General features: G+C 37.7%; 1 protein-coding gene across 1 annotated transcript in view; it reads left to right on the forward strand.

The window, feature by feature from the left end:
- MDGA2 (MAM domain containing glycosylphosphatidylinositol anchor 2) overlaps positions 1-23,616 on the forward strand; it is a 4,933,289-nt gene that overhangs the window by 4,578,402 nt on the left and 331,271 nt on the right. Inside the window, exon 15 of the mRNA XM_044074257.1 lies at positions 16,596-16,726. Coding sequence (XP_043930192.1) covers positions 16,596-16,726 — 131 coding nt within the window. The remainder of the gene's footprint in view (positions 1-16,595; positions 16,727-23,616) is intronic.

Consider the following 23,616-nt stretch of genomic DNA (forward strand, 5'->3'; position numbering starts at 1 on the left):
CATTTTTATTGTATTATTATAAAAATGTTTGTTCAAAATTACCAGTCCTCCTTCTCCCTTAACTGTTTTGCTAACAACGTCTTCATTATTGATTAGACACTGTATCACCATTTTTTCATTAGTTATATTACAATGCATTCTGAAGATGTTTGCTTATCAGGCAAATGAAAAGCGCTTAAATAAATATTTTGGTGTTTTTAACGTTGGTGAGTTGTTGTGGCAGAGTTTTATTGTTAAGTGTGCTGCTTTAGTTTTTTGTATATTACAATACATTCTATTTTGCTTTTTAGCATAAAGATCATGCATATCATTTTCATATGCAGTTTTCACTGCTTGTACTAATGGGTTACTTATTGGGACAAGTGCGCTTGTTCTTTTCAAAACCTGTTCAGTAATGACATTTTCACAACCATATAAATTTTAAAATTTAGCTGACATGTGAAAAGTCTAAGTTCTGTAAAAATTTGTGATATATCCACATTATCAGTTGATATAAATGTAATGTCTTTCGGCTTTTCCCAGTGAGGGGTCGCCACAGCGAAATGTTGGTCCAGTTATGATTGGCAGTAGATTTTTATGGTGTCAAGGTGCCAGCCCAACACCCAACCTTCAACGAAGGCACACCCATTCACGCGCGCACCTACCTGCATGTCTTTAAATGTCACTCAGCCATGGGGAGGACATGCAGACTCCACACAGAAGGCGCTCCAGCTGAGAATCGAACCAGAGAACCTCTTGCTGTGAGGCAACAAAGCTAACCACTGCACCACTCCAGCCATGACAGTTCTTTATTCAACAAAAAATTTTTTTTTCACCTGCCGTGAAGATGTATTTTTAGTGCTTATAATGTAGACCTTATAAGGAAGGAGCAGAGTGGAAAACTAACTTCCTTGGACCTGGAGAATATGCCTTTACAATCAGTTAAGCTAAGGAGAAGGATTTCGTAATGGCAGATGATACATGATGGTCAAAACAGAATTCATTGCCCACAGATGTATCCAGGTATCTAATGCCCTTGTAGCAACCCCGACTATCCACCCACTTTCACTACTGATACTTCCTCTTCCAAACAAACTTACTAATATTTTAAAGCTAGTTCATGCAAGCAAGGCTGTTACTGTTTGAACTCTAATCAACATACTGCTGAAATCTTTCTACTTTTGATGTGTAAAATTACTTATGAATCGTACTGTGCTACATTTTTTATTGTCGTTTTTTCAAGTGTAAATATCTTCAGTATGTTATTACTACTTGTTGTACTTTTTAAATCCTTTTATTTACCATGTAACAACATTTTTAATTGTTGTATTTTGCTGGAGCTTTTCTCCCCGGGCCTCTACTGAAAATGGTAGTATATCCAGCTAGACTAGCCCGGTTAACAAATGTAAAATATAATAAATAAAATAAAAAAAAAATAAAAAATAAGTAAATATAGTTGAGCTAGCTTCCTTAATATAGTATGTACAGGGGTGTTCTTCATTCCTGTAAAGTACAATATTATATTTTTTGCATTAAACTTTTGTCTTTGGTTATGACACCATGAATTTTTATATATAAGGCCCTCTTTGGGGATGTGGGTGCCATCTGGAGTGTTGATTATAGCCTGGGCTTGCAGTCATCAGCAAACTTGTTTAGCCAGAGATATCTGATGCTAGTGCTGCTGACATTTGCAAAGTATATGCCAAGCAGTAGAATTCCCAGAATAGAGCCCTAAGGGATGCCACTGTTGATAAATGTGGAAAGTGCACCACCAACTTTGATTGGGTGGGTTATGTCCATTAATCAGTTTGCTTTTCAGTGGGGTACATAATGGCATATATTAAGCTGGGTCAGTTTGCCAATAATGTCTCAGTGTGAGAAAATGTCAAAAGCCATTGCTAGGTCTAGGTAGGAGGTTTGTAATGATTTGCCTTTGTTCAGTGCCTCTATTCTTTTGAAAAAGTCAGCCAGTAAATAGCAGGATCTACCCCCTCACAAAGTCAAATTGGTTTGGATTAAGGGACTGTAACCTGTCAATATCATTATTAATGAAATCCATGATAATACATTTCATTACTGATCATATGAAGCTGGTAGGGTTAATGGTCTCTTGTTGTCTGGATCAGAGTTAACTCTTGTGGAGGAGACCACAACAGCTGTTTTACTAGCTTCAAGTACATAACCAGTAAAGCAGGTAAGACTAATTAGTTTTACAGTGTTCACTATAAAACAATGTTTCATACTAGCAAGCTTGTTAAGTTGTCTGGACACACACACACACACATACACACACACACACACACACACACACACACACACACACACACACACACACACACACACACACACACACACACACACACAGTTGGAATTTTTATCATTTTAGCCAGGGTTTTTTGCACTTATTCTGAAGTAATCACATGTAGAGACAGTGGCTTAATGTTGTTGGGGGAGGCATAAATTGGACAGACAGGGATGTTTGAGCTAAACTAGTCTGCTAGTATATTTCCAATACCTTTAGTATCAGAATGGGGGGTACCATTTGATATCTACTCAATGAGGTGCTAGGTATTGTTTTTGGGGTTCATGACATACTTAAAGAGGGTTTTACAGTTATCTTTGGCTGTACTGGCAATATTTATTTTTTTTTATTTTATTACAGTTTGGTAACAAAGTAAGTGGGCTGGGCCATAGACCTTTTTCAGGCAGGACCCCAGCATTTGATCAAGATTCTAGAATTTAATGAATTTATTAGTTCCTTTGTAGAAGGGGAGACACAATCATAATTCTTTCTAGTGTAAAGAGCTTTATCAGTTCCATGTACTACCAGTTGCAGAAAAAAAAGTGTAGGAGCACAAAGTGTTTTACAGCTTTGAAAGCCAAAAAACACTTGGTGATATTATATAGAAAATGGGCAGAAATTACACTCCACCTGCGGAATTAACCTCTTAAAAAGTTGTTAGGCACTTTAGTCTGCTGTACGTTTTGTTTAAAAGTGTGACACAGTGAAACATCTAACAGTGTTTAAAGCTGTTTAAACTTAGGTTGCTATTATGTGATGGCTGGCCCTCGTTGTTAAGCACTAGATTGAGGTGCTTAACTAAAGTTTACTAAGCACCTTTCTGACACCAGGAAAGTATTTAACAAGCCTGCCTTTTTCCTCATTTTAGATTGCAATCATGGTGCTCCATGTACGCCATTCATTGTTAGCCACCATTCACTGTTGTTAAGCTTTAGTCTTATGTTAAAGTAGACCTACGGCAGACAAAGTACTTACCACAGAAAGCACCAGAAATTTTTTACAGCTTCAAAAGCTATGAAGTATCCTGTTCTGCCCTAAAAAGTTGCAGATCAAAGTGCGGAGCCCCTTCGATGTTTTAAAACTGTTACATGATCAGAGGCCCGCTTCACCTTTGGTGCTTTCAAAGCTGTATAACACTTCTCACCCATACTCCTTTAGCCTGCTTTTTGCTGTATCTGGTCAAACTCTAGAACAGCTAAGGCTCCATGTACTGTAAAGAACTGTGTGACAGTGCTAGAGCCTCACAGCTCTCATAGTTGTTAAATACTTCACTTTTTTTTCTCTGTGCATGGTAGTCCATCAAAACAGTTAAAGCCCGATGTGCTTCAAAAAATTATGGTCAGATTTCTCTGATCATAAACAAGTAGTTGTGTGTTCTTCAAATGGATGTCAAGATTCAAGTCACAAAGTTCACTGTGTTCTTGAGGTAAATTTTTTATATGCTTTTTTTCAGCATGTAACACCTTAGTCATATATGATCCTCCATATTGTGTGCTCTGCTGTGGCTACTAGTAAGGGTAAGTGAAAGGATCAACTAAGAAAAAAACTGATGAACTCATAGATGTTATGAAGTGTGTGTGTGTGTGTGTGTGTGTGTGTGTGTGTGTGTGTGTGTGTGTGTGTATATATATATATATATATATATATATATATATATATGTGCGTGTGTATATGTGTGTTTATGTGTGTGTGTGTGTGTGTGTGTGTGTGTGTGTGTGTGTGTGTGTGTGTGTGTGTGTGTGTGTGTGTGTGTGCGTGCGTGTCTACTTAACTCATGTCCATTAACTCTGACCATGACCCTTCCCTTTGCCCGACCTCAGTCTAAACAGTACGTTACCAAAAAATATTTCCTTAAGAATGTCACTACTCAGACAAATTAGATCAGTTTGGAATGTTTTTAAGTTGTCTATTTGGAAAAGCAAAGTGTTTCCTTTCCTTTTTTCATCAGTTTGTTTAAATTTTTTTCTGATTTAAGTGATTTTTCGGCATGCATTAATAAATGTTTGACCACTGATGTTTTTGCAGTTTGGAAACTGGGGACATACTCGCGTGTGTGTGTGTGTGTGTGTGTGTGTGTGTGTGTGTGTGTGTGTGTGTGTGTGTGTGTGTGTGTGTGTCTGTGTCTGTGTCAAAGTAGAGTAGGACAGTTGTGAGCAAGGAATCACATTCACATCTCATTTATTAGGTGGGGAAATGAGTTAATTATGTAGAGCATATCCCTCAAAGTTGTAAGACATTTTGTGTTTCTAAGTGCATTTTTGCATGATTCTGTGTGATTTCTCCACACATGTTGCTCAGTATATAAGTCTGAATACTGTAAAATACCATTTCTCTGAGGTGTCTCAGAGGTGTGGCCATCTTTTATCAGGATGTCATAAAAATCCTGATTTTGTCTTGTCTGGAGATTGTCTAGCTTGGTGTTAACCAATCTTTCTTAGTATACATTTTGAATCACTTAAAAGTATCTTTCTGTAACTGCACCATTGTGTTTGAACTCGCATCTCTGCTAAAAGCAAAGAACATAACAACATTTGAACATTAAAAGCAAATAATTTGTGCTGTTTAACATAAATAACTCGAGGTGTGGCAGTTTTAAATAGCCAAGTAAAAAATGTCAGTTGTGGAAGAAAAAGTAGAAATAAACATATGAGTTTTCCCTAGACAAGAGCCGTAAATACATGCAGGCATAATTTACAGAACTAGATTGCCTTCTGCTCACTTGATGCAGTGATGCACATTTCAGAGTAATATTTACTATAGCACTGTGGAAATGAGGCTGATGGATTTTTTCAGCGCTTGTGTCAGTTGTATTTTATAACAGCCATTATATTGACAAAGTCCTTGCTATAAGCAGACAACACAAATTAATATTGCAAGTTTAACAGACAGCTATTTTAAAGTAAGTTATACCATAAAATTATACAGAGCAGGTGGAACTTATAAGAAAAAAAAAATACTATGTTTGTACATTAGCTTAGAGCCGAAATTCTGATAATAGCACAGATGTATTTTTTCTTTTTGTGATAATAGACAATAAGATGCTACCTTATATACAAAAAGCCAAATGTCCAGTTGTTGTTGTTGTTATTATTATTATTATTATTATCACTATTATTATTCTTTAAGCTCATGCAGTCTGGACATCAGCTGAATCATTATCATAACCAGAAATGCCTTTTGAATCATGGCCATCTGTCTTGGAAACCTACAACATTTTAATCAAGAACGCAAAGAGTGGGTGTCAAGCATTATTACGTGCAATTACTGTGCAGATTTCTGCACCTCTGCATATAAGAATTAAAGCAGACACTTTGCTAATAATGTCCATTTTCAAACTGTGAATGAAGCAGAATCAAAGCAATGCTCTGTGTTTAGTATCAAACTCACAGCTTCAATACAGACATTAAATGAGTTTGCAGCTATTACTAAAGGCTAAAAACTGTATCGCCAAACCAATGGTCGATGAATGGTTTGAATATATTGGGACTAGGAGCCTTCCATCACTACAGGGAGATCATTCCACAACAGAACACAGGACAAAAAATAGAAGAATGTATATTGGACCTAGTACTTAAACTTACCTAAAAAGGTAAGTGAGGTTTGGTAACAAACCAATTTGTCTCAGGACATCTTCAAGTAGGGGTTAGTTAAATATATTAGTAGAAGTAAAGAGGGTGGGGGGAGGTAAGAGGTAAATGAGAAGGGATGGCTGTTTGGGAGGAAATGAGGTATGTGCAGGGAGGGGCTTAAGGGATCTATGCAAGTGAAACTGGGAAAGGAATCACACTTTGGCGTGAACTTCCTTCTGCAAGTATTACATCCATGATGACCAGTGGGTACTTTTACATGCAGGTAGGCCTCTGGGAATATTGGAGGGTATGGTGGTTTATGTTGGTGCATGAAGGTGTGCCTCTCAAATGGCCAGATTTATGCAGTGTCTGAGGGGTTTTTTTTGGGAACTGTCTGGTTTCTGTGTTTTGTGGTGGGTCAGGGAGGACTGGGTTCACTGTATGATGGGGGTCATTTGAGTTTTAGACTCCACGTCATTGAAAGATGCATGTTGACATGGGGCCTTTTGTGCTGGTTCATATTTTCAGAGAATTTGGATGTGTCCCTGTTTTGTGGCATTGCTCCCCTTCCCCCTTTTGGCCTATGTTCAGATGTGGATTTAGCTTCGTTCGGATTTTGGCACAGGAGGTAGTGAGTTATGGTTATGGAGTGCGATCATTGGGTTTTGGTGTCAGGGTTTTGTTTTGGGATGTGTGGCTGCCAATTGGCTGATGCGCAGGGCCTCAGGGATTGTTGAGCCGTTGCCTCTGTCGTGACTGTGTTGGTCTTTGGGTCTAGTTGTGACGGCCCATCTGTTTGGTGATTGATTTGCACACTGGAGTATGCCCAGGGCTTTGGGGATGGGATGCATTGGTTGAGATGTGTTGGATTCAGCGTTTTGAGAGTCATCATGGGTGAATGCAGCAGTTTGTTCCATTGGTAGTTGGGGTCTTGCAGGACATGTTTCCGTTCGAGTTTTTTTGTGTGTCTTGCTGGGTTGTTGTTGATGGAAACAGCAGCGTGCATTTGCCTCTGAGGTGTGCAGTTGTGGCTTTGGGACTATAACATCCTTTTGCCTTTGAGCTCTGTGCAGTTGTGCATTTTTGACTTGATCACACACGGTCGGATTTCTGTTGGTTGGGCTGCCTGCTTGCTTGCTCCTGTTGGTGAGCATGCTGTCACTTGCTGTTCTACATTTGGTTTGTCTTTGTGACTTGCATGTAACTTCTTCTCTTGCCTGCCCCTTTGTATTTTGTGGCTAGATTGAGATGATAATGTAAAAAAGAAGGAGTCCCTTTGCTTCGGGTCCTGGCTGAATGCATTTCCTTAGATGTAGTTGTGGCATGGTTTGCTATGGCCCCTACTTGTTGGTTTCTATGTGTCTGTCTGGCATGACTTTAGGAATTGATGGATCCTGAGGCAAGAAGGGAGTTTGGAATCTTGCTCCACAGAAGCTGGAACATTTGGAGTGTGAATGGGAGATTTGCTGGTGAGGGGATTGATAGTAATAACTTTGTTTGAACTTCGGAGGGGGCAGCTTGCTTGGGTGTTGGGTCAGCATGGAGGGTGTGAGTGTGACAGGTTGAGCTGTTTCCAAGTGGGTGTTGTCCGGTGGCTACCTTTGGGTTGTGGCGGTCCTTTAGGGGTGCTTTTCACGGGCATCGTGATATCCAGGGGGTGCGTTTGCACATGCTCATGAGCCTCCAGGCTGGTGGGGTAGTGATGGAGACTGGGGCATGCCTCTTGCCTTCTGAGTTGGTGTGGGTGAGGTGGGAGAGAGAAACAAAAAACAAAAAAAGGAAATGAAAGGGAGAAAGAAGAGGGAAACGGTTTCCAATTTGCGTCACTTGGTTTCATGCCATTGGAGGTTTCTGGAGGTGTTGTTCTTGCTGTGCTGCAGCTGTTTTGCTGAGTTCACTTCAGTTGGGGTTTTCACGGGCTTTGAGGGTCAGCACAGCATTCAGTTGTCACCGCACATGCATGGGCTTCTTTAGATGCTTTTCAGTGAGGTGCACTGATGGCTTTAACAAGTTCACTGACAGTGATTATTATTTCATGACAAGTAACATTCACAATTTTAAGTCAAAACAACTTAAACACATGCCCTTAACCTGTTCCTGATTTGCAGGAACGTCCCAGATTTGACTCAGATGTTAACTCAGTCCCTCTCAATCCCTCATGAAATGGTTGTCCTTTGGACAAAAGGTAATAAATAGAGTATGCTTAATAAATAATTACAATAATGGCATTTAGATCTCTTAATTAGCATTTTAGATGTAGTTTCATAAAAAAAGAAAAAAAAAAAATATATATATATATATATATATATATATATATATATATATATTCATATTCATCTACATTTTATTGTTTTGTCAATGACTACTATGAATAGTAGTAATATTTTAACGTGTCCCTGATTGTCTTTGATTACTCCTGGTTTTGTCCCTGATGGTGTTGAGATTTATGATTACAGCCATGCAGCACAAAGTTGGGGCTGTCAGTTTAGGCCTTAAACTACATTAATGTGCAGACCGCTTTGGAAGCAAGCAGTTCTTTAAGTTAGCACAGATTCTCATAGAATGGGAGAGGAGGTAGGAAGGCAGGCTACCTACAGCCATTAAGGTTGCTGATCACTGTGAGGAAGCTGGTTTTGTGGGGGCCATGGCAGCAGCAAAAATCTTGCTTTGACTGGATACATGGCAGACAAGCTGGCTACCACTAGGTACCAACTTTTGTCTATATTATGGGTCAGTACGTGGTTATGGGAAAAGATATGAATGGGAGCTGGGTGTCTGCAAATTTTCTGGGCAGCAGGCCAGGTGCTAGGAGCACTGATGATTACTTAATAAAGGGGTAAAACATGGATACAGGGCTGATTTTGGGCCATCACATTTTGGGAGACAGGTTGGGGAAGAGTGGGTGGCTGTAGGGTCCTCAAGAGTAAGGAGGTCAAAGTGATCTTTCTCAGTTTAGGGTTGCAGTGCGTGGACAATTCTGCCCTGAGGTTGCAGATGGGATGGAATTTAGTTAATTTATGCCTTCTTTAAACCTTGCATTTTTCCATGCAAAGTTTTTATTCGGTAAGATAACTTGCAGAGATATTAAAGGGGTGGGAGTCATAGTGATAACATTTGCTACATAGACATGTTCATTTAGTAAAGGCAAGGTGATTAGTTGTTTTTTCTTTTGCAGATCATGGAGGTATGGAATTTGAGTGGGCATCAGTTGATGATTGGAAGGAAGCGGATTCAAAAGGTGATGGAAGCTGTCTAAATGGAGTCCCATTAACGTGTGTGGTGTGTAATACCATCAGATAAGGGTGTGTGTTAAGTGAGCATTGGTCAGTGTCCTCCTGACATGACTTTGGAAGGTAATGCATTCTTCTTTTGGTTACTTCTTGAAGGCTGGTTTATGCCAAGGCGCTAGAGTGAGTTTTATTAAATTTGTCTAATACAAGACTCGTGGTGTTCTTTCACTAGCTTGGTAGTTTGATGTGGAATGCATTCTTCTTGTATGGATTTTGTTAGTTGAGTTGGACACAATGGGGTGGAAGAGGGTGGTATGTTTGTGTCAAGGTAATGCAGGGCTGGGGCTGTGTTTGGAGAGTTTGCTGGCAGGCGGGCTAGAATTACAACAGTCTTAGCACAGAAAACTATGAAGGTAATGGTTGGAGTGTTTGTTGCAAGGTTAGCTAAGGCCAATCTCTCAGTCCACATACGGTTCTTTCTGTCCATTGAGGGACATGGGGGAATCCTGGGGTGAATTTATGGTCATTCATAACAGCTTGGTAAGGAATAGATAGATGGGGCATGCTTATCATTCAAATTTGGTTTGGGGGAGTTATGTATTAGTGAAGTTGCATGTCAGTTAGTTTAAGGGGTTGCTTGGGTAGGTGTTAATTACTTGATAGCTTACTGTGGTGGCCAGTGGGTTAATTTACTAAGGGTAGACCTTGGCAGATGAATAGAGTTGGGTGTGGGCTTATGGCAGATAACAGAAGATAGATGGGAAAGGGGATGGTTTCAGTTATGGTAATGCAGGGAGAATGGAGCACATTGAGGATTTGACAGGATGTTGTGGATATGTGGGGCATACTTTATTGGATTCAAATGGGTTTTATTTTAGACCTACGTTTCTCTTCTTTGCAAAGGGTGGTATTAATGCCGATGTTCTGGATGTCGCAGTAATGTGTGCATGTTCTTTCTTTGCACATGGTGGGTTATGTTGGGGGTTCTAGTTGTTGGAGTGATGGGTAAGGCAGTCATTCATGATCGTTATAGAGGTCATATCAGCTAGTAGCCTGAAAACAGTAGAGTTGGTGAAGGGCACAGTTTGTATCACCTGGGGGCATAAGGGGGTTAGGGACACTGGTGGGGAAAGTAATGAGGTTGCAGATAAGGACTTGATGATAAGGGCTCATTTAGGCATGCAAGAGTGTCATTATTTGAGATTACTGTGGGAGTCAAGTATAACTGAGGTAACTTAGTGGTAGGATGTAGTAGGTGTTTAATTAACATTAAGGGAATTTGGGTAACGTTTAGGTGGGGCTGAATGAATAACAGCTAAAGTTAGGTGGTTTTGGGTTTGGCGGGTAATGAGGTTTCCGGTTCATTTATGTGGTAGTCCACAGTTAGGCAGGTTGGATTTGGGTGCAGCTTTAGGGGTGCACTTACAGTTAGCTATTCAGGCTATAGGGCTGATAGAGGGACTATGATCTGGGGATAGGATGCTGTTATGGTTCATTGGGCGTAGTAGGTGTTGGTAATGTTTATACTAATTCAGGGTTTAGATGGAGTGCTACAAGGACCATTTCTGTTACGTTTGAGGAATTTGGTAGGTAAGTGGCTTGCATTATAGCCAGAAGGGGGTTTTTATGAGGTACTGTTAGCACAGGTGAGAATGATTTTAAGAGCTGCATAGTACTGGATAGTGGAGGGATGGCTGGATGGCTCTGGGACGATTATTAGATAGGTTGGCTGTTTTGGGTTAGTGGGTTAATGCTAGAAGGCCTCTTAAAACAGGTTATGTTTATAATGGACAATGGGTGTGATGTTAGGATTGTTACTGCTCTGACATTAAGCGATTTCATTTGGCTATTCCATTGATTTGGGTGGTAAATGGTATGCAAGGTGGCGTGAGGGTAGGCAGTTGTTTATGTGTAGTTTTATGGGCCAGGGAATTAAGGTTGGTTGTACAGTTGGTTGGTAATGTCTTTTAAATCCTTGAGGCTTCCATTGGCTGTGAGATACGGAGTATTTAGTTCATAAGTAGTGGTTATGCTGGGTTAAGAACTTATACTTTGTTACATGGGCTGTAGGGAAGGATCAGTGGTTTGTTTTCAGTTGTTTGGGTTAGTGGCTATTTTGTTAGTTATAGGATAGAGCTTTAGGAGGTATTGATATGGATCCAATTTAGTAGTGGGGATGGGGTACACCAAATTATGTTGGCCTAATGAATTAGGGTGGTTAGGTTGCTGAAAGCTTATTGGAGTGAGGGGGAACAGCCTTGTTAGGCTGGTGGGTGGAGAAGAGGGAAAGGTGTGCCCTCTTCTGTTCCCCCTCTGGTTTTGGATGGTCATTCTAATGAATTGGGAAAGGAAGTGAGTAATGAAAGTGGCTATATAAATAAGCAAGCAGGTGTAAGGATGCTGCTTATCTGTTTGGATGCTAATTCAATAAGTGGTAAAGGAAATGAGTAATGGGACGCTGCTTCTTAAGTAAAATAAGTGGGGTGCAATTCAATAAATGGTAAATGAAGTCAGTAATGGGGCGCTGCTTCATAAGTAAGTGAGCTAGAGGTATGGACGCTGCTTACAGGGTCAGAATGAGCAAGGTCGCACATGCTGTCCTGATTAATATTACATGGATGTGGATGGTGGAAATCAATCAACTATATTGTGTTGTCATTTGTAATTAATACATATTGGAAAAGAAAGTTATGTTTACGAAAGTTTAATAAAGGACATCAAACATCATTCGGTGTGATGTGTTTATTGAAGGGAACCAGGACAAATGAGGTTTGGTAACAAACCAATTTGTCCCAGGACATCTTCAAAGTAGGGGTTAGTTAAATATATTAGTAGAAGTAAAGAGAGCGGGGGGAGGCAAGGGTTAAATGAGAAGGGAGGGCTGTTTTGGAGGAAATGAGGTATGTGCAGGGAGGGGCTTAAGGGATCTATGCAAGTGAAACTGGGAAAGGAACCACACTTTGGCGTTAACTTGCTACCCACTCTCCCTCCCTCTTTTAGTGGAATGGTGGGGATTGTGGCTATTTGTCAGATTGGGTAGGGTGGAGAAGAGGAGCAGGTGTGCCCTCTTCTTTTCCCCCTCTGGTTTTGGATGGTCATTCTAATGAAATGGGAAATGAAATGACAGCAGCGGCCTTGGGTCAGCTGGTGCCCTAGGCAAAAAGGCTCCACGGCACCCCCCCCTCCCACACCACCCAGGTGTCCCCATCCTGGTCTACCTACACCAAATAAATACTGCTACAGTGGTGCCCTAGGCGTCCGCCGAGTTGGCCTATGCCTTAGGCTGGCTGTAGGAAGTGAGTAATGAAAGTGGCTATATAAATAAGCTTGAAGTGATCTGCAAGCCACAGCTCAGACTGGAAGAGCAAATTAAAAGATTACATGGAGTGAAATTTTAAGTTAGCAATGAAGAAGCATGTTTTGGTATGTAGGAAGAAATCAGAATGCCTTAAGGAAACCCTTATGGATATAGAGAGAATGCACATGACTTGCATAATTTGTTTATCTTTCTGCAACAACACCCCCCAAAAAAACTCTTCTGCAATCCAGCTGAACCATTTTCTATTTTTATGTTTCTATTTGTCTGCCCCTCCCTATTTTGTACGTGACTGTGAAACTCTGGTATCATTGCAGTACCTTAAGCGGTCAGACTGTTTCTGTTACTGCTTTCTTATTTTAGCCAAGTGAAATCATTTTTCTGTCTCACTTTGTCTCCCTCCAATGAACATACACTCTTTGTGCTTCACATTTCTTATTTTGCTCCTCCGATGATCATTTCTCTGCCATAATGTTAAACTGGTAGCATTATAGCATAAGTCTTGGCGATTAGTAGTTACCTGGCATCGTGGTAACTGTTCCCTTTATTGCTTGTGTTTATTAATGTGGGGTTGTCAGCAATGATAGGATATATGTATGTCTCCCAAATATGCAACAAAATCTAGATGATTTTGGATTTTTGCCTAGAAATGTTTTCATAGATATTTTATACCCCAAGAAGACTCCAGATAATTTTTCCTCAAGTAAACAGCAAATATTACAGGTGTGAAGGGGAAGAAAGAGGTAATTGGGAACACATTTCCTGGGAATGTGGTGAGTTTGTGGACTTTATGGACTTCTTATGGGATGCACTGTCGGAGATGCTAGGTGGACAGATTAGTCTGATAAGGGAGATGAATTTTTCTGAGCTATGATACAGAATTGGAATTGCCTAAACATGATAAGGCTTTGTTGTGTCTAATAATGGTGGTTGCCAAAAAAGTAACTACTAGAAAAGGGCAATCAGAATCTAAACTAACTATACTGGAAGTAGTGAACATAATAAGAGAGATAAAACAACTGTAACTGAGATCTTTTGAAAAGGGTAGGAGCAAACTGCATAGAAAAAAATGGAAATTACGGGGAACAATACATACAAGGGAGAAATGAACTTTAAAAGGAGGCAGGACTTAAATGAGCTATGTAATGTTTGAGTGAGAAAGACTGGATAGTATAAATGATGCACAATGTTTGCAACTCGGAGTACATCAATATGGTTTGTGATGTAAAGTGCTTGCATCTAGGATTGTGTCAGTGTGGTTTGTTTTCATTTATATAAATGTATGATTGCCTATGTAGTAAGTGATAGTTTAATAAAGATGTGTCTTGTTAAAAAAAGCAGGAATTGAATAATATATGCAATATTGCTTAGGTTATATGGTATATAGCAATATATTTGAGGTATAATGTCTGTTATGTTAATATAGTTTGATTACTTCTATATGAATGGACATTTGCCTGTATCCCAAGTGATAATTAAATAAAGATGTTTAGAAAATAATTAGTGTGGAGCTATCCTTTTGTGACCTCTGTCCTGACTGTGATTGAGGAATTCATACACAGCAAGAAGATTTGCAGTGTGAATAAAGAAGCACTTATAAATGTGTTTAGAGCTTTTGCTAGCAGAAATTATGTTATTGGTTCATGAATTTACACACTATTCAATGTCTGCAACCATATTACTGAGGGATGTTTTATGGTAAAAATATTTCTTGTTCCCTGTATCATTTCAGGATTTGGAGACATATTTAGCTGTATTACTTGAAAAGACCTATTTCAGTTTTACAAGCCCGTTAGAACAAGAAGAAAATTAATCAGTTGGAAATGTAACTTTTTTTTTTCAAGGATAACAATTTATTTAAGTTATACTGTATGTTTGGAAGTATGGACAGCTTACATTGGGTTGGGAAATTAAACTGCAGTCACTCGATGTAGCCATTTATGTTAAGATTTATTCCCAGCTAAAATGGCAGTGGTTCTTCAAGTACCTCTGGAATATTTGATGCATAGATGGCAGTGAGTGGGATGACTTAAGGAAGATGAATCAAAAGGTTAACCCAGTATCATCATACTTTGAAAGGAAAAACATTTTTTTTTCAAAGAAAGATCATATTTATGTCAGGAAAAGTTCAATGTTGAATTGCTACCCATTATGAGAGAACTGGAAGACATTTGAGGGATTCCTATATTTTAAACCAATCTGTGAAAAAATATATTGATTTCAGAGACAGATAGTTCCTTAGGAAAAGCTGCTGTGCTGAAAAACAGGGGAAAAAGAACAGCAAAAGATAGGAGAAAGTGGTTTATTTTATATGTATTTTTATGAATCATTTTGAAATATGATCTCTGCAATATTTCAGTGGATTAAACAAATATAGGAAGGACTTGCGAGGGCAATGAATGTGTGTGTTCTGTACAGCACTGGTATCCAGTTCAACTTATTTCATTTACCTTGTGCCAAGAGATTTTTGAGTTCTTTAGTATACTAAATTGGAAGAAGTGTACAGTCAGAGAAAGGATGGGTGAATCCAGATTAAAAAAAAAAAACTTAAGAAAAAGAGGCCTACGAGGAGTGACTCAAGGTTGAAGATAATACATTTCAGAATGTTTATGGAGGAAATATGCAGTAATTGTCTTAAGTAGGATTTAGCAATGAAGTTAATGAAAATGCTCAGGAATACCATTTATAGGTGTAAAGCAAATTAGTATGGATATAGGGTGAATGAAGATGTTTGTTTTGTAACTGTGAAACAAAGACCAGCTTGTCAAAAAAGATGGAGAATTCTGCATTCTGAAGGGAAATGTATATAGGAGATTTCAGTGATCAGATCAGGCTTCTTCTACCAATATTTTACTTTTTATATTCCTTACGGTTCATAGCAGTATGCCGATACAATCTATAAATGTTTGCCAGATACACATTTCATAATTCTGATGGGTAAGTCTGACTGCCCATTTTCTGCTTAACCTGGGTTACTTAGATGTTATAGTGTCATGTAGATGTCTTTATCCAGTATACTTGTACAACATTTTCTCTTGTTCAAATTGTTTATACTAGTACAACATTTTCTTTTGTTCAAATTGTTTATTTTTGCAAGTAGCATAAGATGGTTTTAATCTTTTTAATGAAATGCTAACTGCCAAGGCTAATGCAAGCATCTCATAAGGAACAGAGTCACATCTCAGGTAGTAGTAAGGTAAAAAAAAATAAGAAAATGTTATGTATTTTCCTATACAAAAGGTTATTTGTTTAGAGTTTAAGCAATGATAGTAGCAAGCATTTTTCTCATACTAATCTAACCAAGGAGGTGTGCAAAGTTATTAAAACTGATTTATCCCTGCTAAGAACCCCTCTCTTGTTTAATCCAAACTAAGCATTCTTCTTAAGTTCTCGAAATATTATTATAGCCTTTCTTTACCTTTTTCTTTATAATGATTTTCCATTGCTTTTCAGTGCAAATAGTAATCAATTCTTATTCAACACATCTAATTCTTAGTGCAGTGATTGCTGTAATAGCAGATTATAATCAGCTGTGTATTCCTGAGTGAGGAATACAGATGTATATGTATGAAAACATGTATGATTATTATCATCAGAGAGTTTACATAAGTAAAACAGTAATATCAGAGATGGCACTGTGAATCGTCTGTGGAAGCCATAGTGTAATCATTTAAGTGACTACCATGCCAGAATTCAAGATGCTACCTGCAGGGTCAAAGAACAAAGGAAGTTGCCCGTTTTCTAAAGAGAATATCAAACTCATTCAAAGTATAGGGAAATGGGCAAACTAGGTTGTTCAGTAGTCCTTGCATGGCATTAGTATCTATGTTTCTGTATTTAATCCTTTAGAACTCACTTCTGTCTTTCTCTCTGTAACAATGTTTGAATGAAGGATTCAAGTAATTGTTAACATTGACAACAATGCATACCTTATTTTGCTGGAATCACTATTGTGTGTCTTGCTAGCACCTAAATCAGAAAGAGTGCATTGAATACAGTTATCAGTGACATTAGGCACTGGTTTATCTAAAGTGAAATGACTGGTTCTGTCTGATCTTCCGTTCATAGAGCTATAGTGAACAGAACAAAATTGCCAGTTGTATGTCACAGCTACTTGTCTTCAGTGAAATTATTATGATTAAAATGTGTTTATTGAGAACATATTTTCTCAAAGAATATTTGTTGTATTTCTGTTTTAGACACCCTAAATGTTTATCTTCAGTTGAAAGGACAAACAACACTAGACAGCCCAGTCTGGACTTTAAGTGGTAACCAGGGAAGTCAATGGAATCATGCCAATGTTAGTATACAACCAACCACCTCCTTCCAGGTAGGAATCCATTAATATGGGTGCATATCATGGAAGTCTTGTGTTTTATGTAAAGTGAATATAAAATTGACAAAAATTTACTCTTGTAAGCTATGCGCTAGTTTGTTGATTAAAGATTGGTTCAAAATATAAACTGAAAATTTAAGATTTACCTTTATTTTGATAACATTTTGAAGCTGTCTGATTCAATCAATAATTCCTGCTGAAAAGTATGTACCTACCTGGGCCTGTATAGATATGACTAGTTGAATGGGTTGTAACCCTGTCCTGACATTTTTATCTGTTTTTATTTGTTCCTTGTAATCAAAGTGATTCATCTCCAAAATGGATATGCATATTTTATGGCTCAGTAGCACAAAGGCAGGGAACATGTGTTGCCAAAGACAGAGGTTCAGAAGTAGATTGAAGCTGCTGGTAGGACTTGCTGGGGAGTGGGGAGATATTGTTTGACATGGCCAATGACCAGCTGTCTTTTCATAGGGATGGCTTGGGGAACCTAATGCCAATGTAATATATAGTATAGACCAAAAGCCATATAGGACATCTCAGGGCAAAACAGAGGGTGGCAATGATCACCCCACCTTATTACACAGGCCACATATATGGTTAGGGATATGAGTGCACGCCATAAGTATGATAGTCCCTAGCTCTGCCCTTGCTGTTGCCTTACCTCATAGGGTTAAATACTGAACCACAACAAGGTCAACGTCCTAAGGACTGCAGAGGCTCAGCTAGTGAAGTGTCATATCTAAAGGTACCCAGGAGGGATGGAGGAAGTTTTAAGGTATCACAGGGCTGGATGAGCATGAAAGCTCTTTAAGCCTGATTGCATAATGGCAGTATATTCCTATTCCATAGCTTTTTTCTGTGCACTTGAATACAATCTCATAGAAAAATCAAAGTTTTAAAACTTCTCAGTTCATAAATTTCTAAGGGACATTCAAATCCTAATGTTTTTTCCTGGCTAAAAATAACCATGTCCTATTTCAGAATTCCTTATGAGTTTATTTGATATTTAGCCATATAGCTTTATATATATATATATATATATATATATATATATATATATATATATATATATATATATATATATATATGGACTGAGCATGTAATTAGTCATTGTTTGATAAGTGTTCTATTCTAGTAAACAAAATTAAATTAAATAAATATTGCATACTGAATTCCATATTAACAGTAATTACATGGAAATGATGTTATCTTCAGTGTAAGAATGTCAGTCCACTCCTTTAAAAACTGTCTTTTGTAACTTGTATAATATTTTAGATGGCAGAAAATGCATTTAATTCAAATAATTATCATATTTAGTTTTTTTTTAAATATACTCCAATATTTAATGAGTTTATCAGGTATATATGATATATAAATGTTTGTTGTGAAAATGGATGGCAGAAAAGTTAGTTTGCTAATGGCTAGGTAGGCTTTTTGGTGCTACTGTTGCTATTATTATTATACTATTATTTGGTGCTGTTATGACACTGTATATTGAAGCAGTGCGACATTCTGAAGCAAAATTATCAAAGACATAAATGTTACTCGGCAGCAAGTGCACTTATTTGGTCATTTTAATTGCAAAGATGTTCACACCATCTTCACATAATGTATTCTATTTTAAATGTTTCTCTGGGTTGAAGGGGTGCTAACATATTTCCAGGGAAGGGTCATTTTATGGACATATTGAATTGTTTAAATTATGCAGCATCCTCTAACACAGATTTTTGTTCTTGCTTCCAAGTAAAGCATCTTCACTTATTAGTCTGAGATGAATTGTAATGCATATTTTTTGCAGGGGGCTGAAACCTACGCCTTATGTATTCTACCACCCAGATTACACTGACTTGGAGAAAAGATAATTTGTACTTCCTTTTGTTTTATGTTGGAGTTATTTGAGAAATATTATATTTACATATTTGGGTATTGGGCAGAACCACTTAAATCAGGGCTGTAGGGGCACAGCCCCTCACCACAAAAATACATTTAAATTCTGTTTCTGTTCTTCTATTATGTGGCCGTCAGAGAAGATGGTGGGATAGGGAAATTCCAGCTTGAATGTGGTAGGCATTGACGAAATAAGTCCACTTCATATATCATGAGCGTGTGTTTTGAATATGTACTTCATTCAGAACATATATCTATCACTTACAGAAACGAAATAAAAGTTATAATGCAACATTGCATACTTTTACAGTAACATATCTGTAAAAGTCAGTACTTGGCATCTACTTTTAGTGCCTATGTCATTTTCCCTTTACAGCTCTTAATAAAGATTTTAGGAGGTTATGTGTAGACCTTCCTCTATACATAAAACCTTAGAATGCCAGTCCATTCCTAAGAATTATACTTAGATCTTCTGGAATGTATTGCCTTGTCATTCTGTCCTTAAGGACATTAAAGCAATTTAAAAACATATTAATCTAGTGCATTTTGCCCTTGTTTGCACAGGGCATTTTAGTAGTGGGCAACTAGCACTCATAGTGGCATAGTTCAGTTAACCGTAGGCTTTTTTGTTGTTTTTTTACACTGCTTTATGCATTGAAAGTGAACATATTGTGCTGCGTGAGTTTGGTGCTGAAAAAGTAAATATCTCTGTGGCACACTACTGAACATTTTTCTGTAGGTAATTTAGGATTTACCATAAGCAAACTGATTGGGCTATCCAATCAGTGTGTGTGTTTTTGAATGTTAATATCTGTTTATTGCATAATGGTCATTCTACAGCATGATATCTAAATTAGCTTATAAGCTGTCAGCTAGAATATATTCATCTGATTCAAAGGAAAATATGCAGGAATTTTAAGTATCTGTCAATTAGCAGTTACTCTAACTTTGTAAACAAAACATGGCATTTCTAATGTGTTTAAGTTATAGAGTAATTACAACTAAAGCATTTAAGTTTCCTTGTTCCACTTTTATTCAAGGTAATCTTTAAAGTACTATTTTAGGGCATGCCTAAAGATTTCTTTTTCTGTACAAATATAAGCATCATGGTTGTAATTAGTGGTCAGTGCTGTGAATGGATTGTTACTAGCTGGCATGTAGTAAGAGCCAGTGACTAGTGTTTTTAGCAATATATCATACCTTCTGATGTGCAGTTTAATTTCACTAATCTAGTTTACTAGAGATTTCAAAACTCTTAATTTTGTTAAGAATTCAAATCCTGATAGAAGTCAAAACACATTGGCACCCTTCACTCTCATATGGTTTTATACAAAGCAACTAAGTGTTTAGTGTAAGAAGTCAACGTACACACACAGTTCACTTGAGTGCAATCTTTCTTAAAGATGTAAATTCATTTGAACCCTGAATTTGACCCCAACACTTTGGACACTTCATATTTTGGAGTTTGAGCCATGGTGTGTGCCAAAATGAAATAAATATTTTTTATAGAAAAATAAATGTATATAATAAATATGCTTTTTTGTTCTATTATGATGGCAACTTAATAGACATATATTCTATGTAAGTGCTGCATTTTGCATACTAAATTAAGTTATATACGAACCTGTAAAGGGAAGCATGGTATAAAGCACCATGCCAGACTGTGACAGTGAGGTGACTGTGCATGCCTATGTCTAAGCAGATCTGACACTTAAGTCAGTTTGTCCAGGGGCGAGTTGGATCTGGAGTGGAGGTCTGAAGTAATACTTAAGCCTCCTCCTTCCTCTGAGAAGTGCATTCCAATGGTCAGCTTGAAGGAGAAAGCTGCAGAAGTAAAACATGATAATTTTCATGGAGCCATCCACCAGCGACCAGTTCGGTAAGGTATTTGGAAGTTTTGACACTAGTTAATTTTATTGTGGATTGGACATGGGGTAAGGTCTTGGGCTTTAGTGTAGTTGCTCCAGGTTTGAGCCAAGTGAGCATTTTTTAATTAGTCATTTATTTATATATTATTGCTGTTTGTTTTTTGTTTTTCATTTTAGTTTTAGTAACTAAAGTAGTTGTTTTGGGCTCAGGGTCCAGATTTTCACAGACTATAAAGATTTCAGGTTATAGTTTTGCTGTTCCTCAAAATAATATATGCATATAAAAATTGTTGAGACTTCTGGCAAATCTCTGTGAATGAAGATTAAGATATAATGACAGACAAATGAGTTTCAGGCTGCACATCCCACAAAAATGTATGTTAATGCGTAACTTCTACTCTAGCAACCTTCTAAGTTGTAAGAGAAGTCATTAAAATCCATCCCTGTGTTGGTCTGTTGTCCCGACATTGTTTTGTCTTGTTTGAATTTTGTGCTATAAGGTTAAGGGGCAAAGCAGATGTTCAGCAGCTGGATTCGGTTTTGCTGCATGTTTTGTGTTTTCATAAGGTCTATGGTTCTGGCAAATCAATGAGGCTGGAAGGCTCAGATGAAGGTATACATTAATGCTTCAGACTTAGAATTTCAGGGAAAGCATTCTAATGCTTAACCTGTTACCCTAGCATATTTTCTATTTATTTATTTATTGACATTTATTGATTTGTTGACATTTGTTAACCAGGAAAGTCCACTGGGTCAGAGACCCATTTTCAGTGGAGGCCCAGGGAGAAAATCTCTTAGAGTGAATTACAAGACATGGTGTCAATGTCATAAGAGCAAATATATACAGAGTGTAAAAGGAACATCAATCATACATCATGCATCAGTTGCAAGTAAATATCATATCAGCAAGTATTTACAGAAGTTTAAAGGTAGTTACAATATAGGGATTATAATCATATACAAGCATGTATAAACAACATTTATATCTTTTTTTTTAGTAAGTACATTAGTCTATAAATCTGCTACTAGAGTTTTTAAGTTATTAAGATTATTAAATCTCTCCACAAAGGGTGGCTTCTATTGTCAGTGCTTCTGCATGAAGAGAGGTTTGATGTGCTTTCTGTTAAATGTATCAGTGTTGTGGAACATCCACAGCACAAAGGGATGCAGAGCTTCTTCTTTGTCAAGTAATAGTCGCATTCCCCTTGTGTCTACCTATTAACAGTTCAGATTTTTGCAGAATGTACAGATTTTGCTTCATATTTTACTCATTCCAGATAAAATCTCAGCCTTTCTGGCAAATCATTGAGGTGTGAAGTCACTAAATAATGATATACATTGCAGTTTTTACAGGCAACCATTTGAAATGTTGTGACCTGCCTAATCAAGTCCCGAAACACAGAGACGGATAGGCTGAAAGATCAGACTTATATATTAAGTCCAACATGCCATTTCTCTGAATATTCCCTTTTCTCTGAAGTATGGCAATCTCAGAGTTGATATATATAAATTCAGGGGTGCAGGAGGCCTTACCCTCCCTGCAAAAATAATTTTTAAAGAGAAGAGTGATTTTCAAAAACTTCTTTTGTGTTTTCATCTTTTTTTTTGGCATGTCGGTGAGTGCCAACATATTTTAGTCATTTTGATATCATATACTTCAGAATATGCATGCTGAAAGATTACTTCTTATTCTAGCAGCTTTCTTATTTTATAAGAGCAATATTTAAAATGTCATCCTGAATTTGGGCATTCCCCCCATTATGTTTTAGTTTTGTCCAGATTTCTTGAAGCTTAGAAGTTGAGAAATATGTTTGTTGCTCGCCTTCATCTTTCCTATACAAAAACAGAGATAAATAACTAAATAAAAAAATAAATAAATAAGTTAGAATAATTTCACTACAAAATATGGAGTAGTTCTTGCAGGCTGACTTCTCCCTATTAATCACTTGTTTTTTCTTTGCATTAAAGTTATTGCAGTGTTGTTATTTATTTATTTACACCGCTATTATGAGTTACGTGATTACCCACAGCAAATTTACTAGAAAGTCAGCTTTATAATAAGGTATTAGAACTGGAGGAAGAGTACTCAGTTCAGGGAGGGTGGGGGGGGGGGTAATTTTGATGGCTCCAGTCTATCTTATTCAGAAGTAGCCAGGCATCCAAGTATCACAGAAGTAAGGAAAGGTGTGAACTCTCATTGTTGTTAGCCTTGTGTGGTAGGATAGGTAGGCTAGTGAATAATTTAGAACCCCACAAACTTATAAACAGTTGTCATCTTTATTCCTTTAAGTTAAGTAATTTTGCTTTTGTAACGATCACATAGTTGTTGCAAGTACATTGTAACTATGCTAGTCATAGTCAGGTGGGTCCCCTCTTTTTTTTTTTTTTTTTTTTTATGAATCATGGTCTAGATCATTTATTGTTTCAGTAAATTTATTCTGAAGTTCTTGACAGTTTTCAATGCGGTAACATTTCACCCATTTTTCTTATAGGTATTCCCTCCCTGCATGTTTTGAAGGATAGAGAGCAACAACTAACTCTTGAGGCTCAAGGCCTTTTTTCATATTGGAGGTGGCTGATTAACAAGAAGGAACCCTGCTTAGCAGGAAGAAACCTCAACCATCCTTAGAGGTGAAAGCTTCAAATGATGTTGCCACAGCAAAAAAGAAAAAAAAAATACATATAGGATTCAGAAGGACACTCATAGCTCTGCAGATACACCAGTACCAGTCCCAGAGGTCATTCAAGAATCGGAAGGTAATGATTAGGTTGTTGAGTTAGGGATTCCCTTGTCTGTTAGGGACCAATTAGTAGAATATTACTTGACAGAGATTTTAATCTTGTTGCCTTTTGAGGGTAGATCTAGGATTTTGGACAGTTTTAGAAAGAAACTTTGGAGCCGCACTGTTCGCATTCACCAGTACTGCCCAAGGTATCCAAAAATCTTGTCCAGGCCTGGTTTCTTCTTCTTCACTGATAGCACAGGCCTTGAATGCCCCCCCCCCCCGCTTTCAAGGATAATGGGTTACATGTCTGAAACCTCAACTTAGCTCAGTTTCTGGACCCCATGGGCATGGATGGCCGTACTAGATCCACCCTTCTGGGGTCAGACATTAAGGCCCATGT

Source organism: Protopterus annectens, chromosome 6.part0 (genome assembly GCF_019279795.1).
Source record: "Protopterus annectens isolate FY-2018-M chromosome 6.part0, PAN1.0, whole genome shotgun sequence".
NCBI lineage: Eukaryota > Metazoa > Chordata > Ceratodontiformes > Protopteridae > Protopterus > Protopterus annectens.